The sequence below is a fragment of the Palaemon carinicauda genome, chromosome 26, assembly GCF_036898095.1.
Source record: "Palaemon carinicauda isolate YSFRI2023 chromosome 26, ASM3689809v2, whole genome shotgun sequence".
NCBI lineage: Eukaryota > Metazoa > Arthropoda > Malacostraca > Decapoda > Palaemonidae > Palaemon > Palaemon carinicauda.
In genome coordinates, this window is record NC_090750.1 from 63,906,478 (window position 1) to 63,912,477 (window position 6,000).

At 39.9% G+C, this 6,000-nt stretch overlaps 1 protein-coding gene across 1 annotated transcript in view; it reads right to left on the bottom strand.

Moving 5' to 3' along the window:
- LOC137619545 (glutaryl-CoA dehydrogenase, mitochondrial) overlaps nucleotides 1-5,738 on the bottom strand; it is a 30,122-nt gene extending 24,384 nt beyond the window's left edge. The window contains exons 1-2 of the mRNA XM_068349639.1: nucleotides 5,463-5,738; nucleotides 653-679 (exon numbers count right to left, since the gene is read on the bottom strand). Coding sequence (XP_068205740.1) covers nucleotides 653-679; nucleotides 5,463-5,571 — 136 coding nt within the window. The 5' untranslated portion in view covers nucleotides 5,572-5,738. The remainder of the gene's footprint in view (nucleotides 1-652; nucleotides 680-5,462) is intronic.
- Between the last annotated feature and the right edge of the window lie 262 nt (nucleotides 5,739-6,000).

Genomic DNA, 6,000 nt, shown 5'->3' on the forward strand with positions numbered 1-6,000 from the left:
GCCAAAGGAAAACTGGTTCAAATACCTTCACATGTAGTATATCTATTGTAGTGGCATATTTCACACATGACATGATTCCTCTTTAGTGTATCACTGATTCTCATGAAAAGTACAGAGGATTGAACATAAGATATATCGAACATAAGCAATAACAGAACTTGCCAACCAGACCAAAGCAAGTTCATTGTATCACAGAAAAGCAAAACACTGTACATACACTACTGTATTCCATTAAGAGGTCATACATAGTCTAACCCTAGACTAGAAAACAAAGGAGTCCTACTATTAAAAAACAAATTACAGTACACACACACTATAGTCCATTTCTTTTAGCGATGCATATTTGCACCGACTCGCAGCAATGCCCTTTTAGCTCGGAAAAGTTTCGTGATCGCTGACTGGTTGGAATTATCTCGTCCAACCAATCAGCGACCCGGAAACTTTTCTGAGCTAAAAGGGCACCGCTGCAAGTCGGTGCAAATATGCATCGCCAAAAGAAATGGACTATAGTAACCCCCATCACATTGTCCAACCCAAAATTATACTGGGAGCAGTATGAATCATTAGAATATAGTACATAAAACAAATAAAGGTCATATTAAACAAGTCTTAAAAGCCACCAAACAAATTTAACCAGATGACAAAATCTTACCTTTGGCAGCTTTAGCAGCTTCAATCTCTGTAACTCAAATGTTAAGGAATGCACAGTGACAAAACTAAAAATTTTATATAAAGTACTGTACAAAAAAAAATTCTTAAAATTCATCAGTCTCAAAAACAAAATGAAGACTACTGACCAGATACAAGGTAATTAGGTCTGATTTTAACCCTTTTACCCCCAGGGTATTTGGAAATTTCCAACCCTTAACCCCCAGGAGTTATTTTTTTTTCAAGCACATTTTGCAGAATATTTTTTTCAAATTGCTCTAACAGCCTTAATTTTCATCATAGAGAGATTAGGTTGGTCTCATTCTCTTGGAAAATGCCTGAAGTTTCTCAAAAAATTATCAAAAATATGCTAAAAAAATTTAAATAGCAGTTTTTTGCAAGGACGTACCGGTACGTCCATGGGGGTAAAGGGATGAGTTTTGTGAAACGTACCAGTACGTCCTTTGGGGGTAAAAGGGTTAAACACCATGTCTATTACAACAACAACAAATATAATTTATTTCTATAAACATCTCTCTGCATCTAAATAAAGTGAACCAATCTCACCATATCACCTATCTAACAAGTATTATGTGCAAGTACTGTACATTTTAAATACCCATGCCAATCATTTTAAAACAATCTCTTTGATGGTGACTGACAGATTAAAAAGTAAAAATTTTTGATCAATTTGTATTTTTCCTAACTACAAACCTGGGACATTTAAATGATTACTTCTGGGGAAAGCCAGTTACAACCAGTTGAAGAATTATCTAGTCTGGCAACCTGGTATGGGTGCATCACCCTCTCTCCTGCCTTATAGGTTGGTGTAATGTTGCTCGTGGGTGATAACTCATTCGCATCCTGGCCACTGAAGCAATCAGATGTCAGTTGCTGGCATCCAATTTTCTTTCTTTGCTTAAACTCATTTTCTTTTTTCTGTTACAGAATGAGTATGACATAAGTGAGTGTTCTGCATACTTGTCCTAATATTGAGGGACTTGACGTTAATTCTCGTCTGTTAAGTCCTACATGAGGAGTGGTTATCCTCCAAATGGGAGAAGTTCCGTGGCTGATGTAAGAAGGCTACATGCAATCACTCTCCTTCCACTGCTTTGACTTTGAAGCAAAGTAAAAAGTCCAGATCTTTAAAGCTACATCTAATATCCCAGCAAGTAAGAAAAAAAAAAAAAGTTAAGTATTTTAATTGAATGCAGGTGTCCATGACCAAGAGGCATATGGTAGTATGTGGGTTCTTAGCATCATTATTGAACTTCTAATAGACTGAAAAAGAGTACTAGTTTGATGGGCACCATGGTGACTATGGAAATGTGGAAAGTGGTGTTTTTCAGGGCAGTGTTCTAGGCCCATTACTTTTAATGCTATACACACATGTGGTTTGGCCTACAACACAAGCCTGTTGCAGATGTAGATGATGCTTCTCTCTTGGGATCGATTCCATTGTCAAAATGTAAATATGTGGTTGCTGAGTCCCTTCATAAGGATCTAGCTAAATTTTGTGCTTGGTGCAAACTATAGGGGGTGAAGTTGAAACCTAATAAAACTCAAAGTGTAATTGTAATTAGGTCAAGGAAAATCGCTCCTCAACATCCAGATCTCTGCATTAACAATTTTTCACTAACGATATGTAATTCATTTAAAATTCCAAATGTGATTCTTGATTGCAAATTTACCTTCGAGAAACACATACGATATGTTTCTTCTTCAATTGTACAAAAAAATTGACTTATAAAGAGTACACTAAGACATTTTTTACCAATCTATTCAGAGGAAATCTTTTGATTCTTACATTCTACCAAATTTTCTACAATTTTTCTCCTGTCTGGTCTTTAGTTGGAAAGCAAAACACGGAAGCTTCCTGTTTGAATCTATTTCCGAGAGAACCCCAAAGAGCGAGAAGCTTCTCTGCTACATAAGGATGGAGGGGCCAAGTACCTCCTCAAATTCTTTGAATGTTTGCAGCGCTTGCATTTCTAGGACACTGATTTGCAAATGCATTTCTTATGACCAAACACCTCAGATGACGTAGGTCGTTCAAGTGTGCCCCCCACACTTCCTTTGACGCATCTGGGAACAGCTGAACAGCTGCATGTCTGGAGGCAGGGAGTCGAGTGGGACTCCTCTTGACAGATTTTCCACATTCAGCCACCAAGTAAGATTGCCATGAGCTTCTTGTCACACTGGAATAGGAGGGAACCAGAGATCCCTGAGTCTGACCAGTGATCTTTCAAATACCACGACAGAGATCTCTGGAGGAGGCACACATGTGGAACGAGTTTCTCAGGTGAGGAAAGATGGCTGAGAATATTCTTCCAGTGCCAAGCCGAGACATCTGTCTTGAACAGATATGGTTGCACAACCTCCCTGAGCTTGCTGATATAATCGTCTGACGGGAAGCCTGCTGCTGCTATGTCTAACTGCTGTTAGACATAGTACTTAAAACCTCTGCTTGGGTAAGAGATTAGACATCTCCCAGTTTATCACAATCACCAGATCATGCCAAAAGGCGAGAATCTGATCTCCACCTGTAGCAACTACTTTGCCGAGGAGACCAGCATCAGCCAATCATCGAGATACATTAACAAAAATACAGTATAACTTGTGAGAGGGCCAAAATTACTACAAGGGTGAATACCATAGTGAAAACCTGGGGAGTCATACAGTCCAAAGAACAGTCTTGAACTGGTACACCATACCATAGAGGGCAAAGTGGAGGTATTAGAAAGGACTGATACAAGGGTACACATCCTTCAGGTCTACCAAAAGCATGAAGTATCCCTCCCATATAAAACACTCACAGGGGCCCACTAAATGGCAACAAGTAGGGTCACAGATAGACAGGGAGTGGTACCACAGACCTAGGAAGGGCAAAGATTAGGCCATGAAATAAAGTCACACAGGCACACTTCAGGGCACTAAAACACAGGGAAGTAATGCACGTCCCGCTTGGCTACCAGGTTAGTCTGGGACCTGAGCCACGACCCAAATGGGACCGAGGCTCCAAGGTCACAGCTTTGGTTCCCGCACATAAGAACTGGGGAGGGGGGGGGGGGGGGGGGGGGGCTAACCGAAAGACAAGGGATGAGCCAGAGGCTCAAGGCTGACACATGGGGTCATGGCCCTAGAGGACCAAATACACAAGGCCATAACTCCCACCTCGAGGGGTCGGGAGTTACTCGGGTGCTGTCCAAGAGAGCTGATGTCAAAAGGAGTCCTTTCCTGCAACTAGAGCTGACAGGACTTCCTCTACTACTTCATATCAGAAGTAATGTACGGAGTCACATTAACAATCAACAGCCAGACTTCACTACCTGATATAAAAAGACAGTGAAAAGTTAGCTTACGGGCGTATCAGTATGTCCATATTTGACGAGGACAAAAACACAAATTTACAAACTTTAACAGGTAAGGAGGCTGGGCTCCTCACCCTTGCTCCCATCTCCCGATTAACTGCTCCTTTAATCGATTCGACGGCTTTAAACAATTCAACGGCTGTCCAGCTACCTCTGAAAACACAATTCTCCCAACTTAGATTATGATGCTTTCTATTAGCGTAAAAACAAAGAACCCACTCGCTATAAAAACTTTTTTTTAAACTCGTCAGTATCTCATTGGGTTTGGAGGCTGGACGAGGGATGGGGTGGAGTTAACTATACATGAAATATAGAGTCAAACAGATGGTAACAAGGACAACACAGCTTTAACATACCTGCTGGTTTACTTTATTCATGATACTCCAAAATCCCCATCCCAACATTAAACAGAAAAACTTTACTCCTACATAACAATAAACCTGCTGTTCAACCCTAACCCAACATAAAACGCTAACTTAAACCCATTGACCTACAATGTTTTGGGACAATACATTAATTTCTAGTGATACTGGAATTTGCCAAAAAGATGGATGGGTGCTGACTACTTTGACATTTTTTCTTTATGATTACTGGGGGACGGGCCATAATTTTGGCATTAATAGATTAAAACACTACAATGGAATCCAAGTCCATTGTTAGTGCATTATTGCTCATGCAATGGTTTCCATCCCTATGGGAAGCTTTGTGTGTGTTTGCAATGATGTGTTCTTCAGATGGTTTTTTACTTGGATATTGTTCGACAACAACCCCTTTTTTCCACCCTTCCCTTCAGTTACAGCATAACTTCCATCACAAGAAGACATCTCTAAAATGAAAGTATAATCTGTTTAGAAATTTAATATGATTTCCTTTATTTCTGTAGTTGATTATGTTGCAAACACTCTCCGTTCAGTATACATATAGTTGCTGTTGCTTGTCTGACAGTCAAAAATATAAGCAAAATAATAATCCAAGTGATTGGCAAGCGCAGCGCATACATGAACAGCAGTGAAATTATACTTATTTTACGAGCATAAGCCACTGCAGAGAAAATATCATCTAAAGGACACGCTGCAAATAACAGATAACTACAATGCAAGGGGGGTCGCAGGGTGGCGTTAAACCCCCCCCCCCCCCCCCAACCACCACATGAGGTATATAAGTAAGGACACAGCTTGTAGGTTAGGTTAGGGGGAAAAGTTTAGGTTAGTTGATGTCCATTTTTAATCAACGCTTGAGGAACTGGCCGCTGATATACAAAGGCTCCTATTTCACCCTATCCAAAGTGAATACAACCAAACGATTCTTTCACGTTTGATGCAAAACTTGGGGATATTGCAAAGTAAATATACACCAAATTGCAAGACTTTACACACCCTTCCCTAAAACACTTTCTATGAAACATTTCCCATTAATTCCACAGGTGCAAGAAAAGGATACTCTCATTTTGTTTGGGTTGCAGAGCAGCAGCAGAACTTTGAGATCTTGCAAGGACTTGTGGCACTGCTCTCAAGCAAATAGAACGGAGAACTGAACTGGTGAGTGCCATAGCTGATGTGAACTCTCACTGCGTTACTTCTTGATCTAATGAAGCTTCCAGAAGACGTTGTTCTTTATTAAACTAGATCAGGACTTCTGAGAGCACAGTCGGAAACTTCGAAGGCGAGGCCACAGAGAAGAAGCGTTACACAACAGATCTGGTTGAAGTGTCGTACGTAACTAAACTAAGAAAAAAAAATAGCTCAGGGTTGCCAGATTATTTCGACTGGATTATCGTACATAAGCCTTAAAATTGTCGTTTTTCAACCAAAACTATCATACACAGTTTCAATATAATTATTAAGGAGTTACATGATTGACTTATTTCAAAATATTTTAGTATAATTGTTAAATTAAACAAATATTTATATACTTAAGGTATGTATCGTACATCGTACCGGACCTAAAATAATCGTACATGTAAGATAATTATCGTACG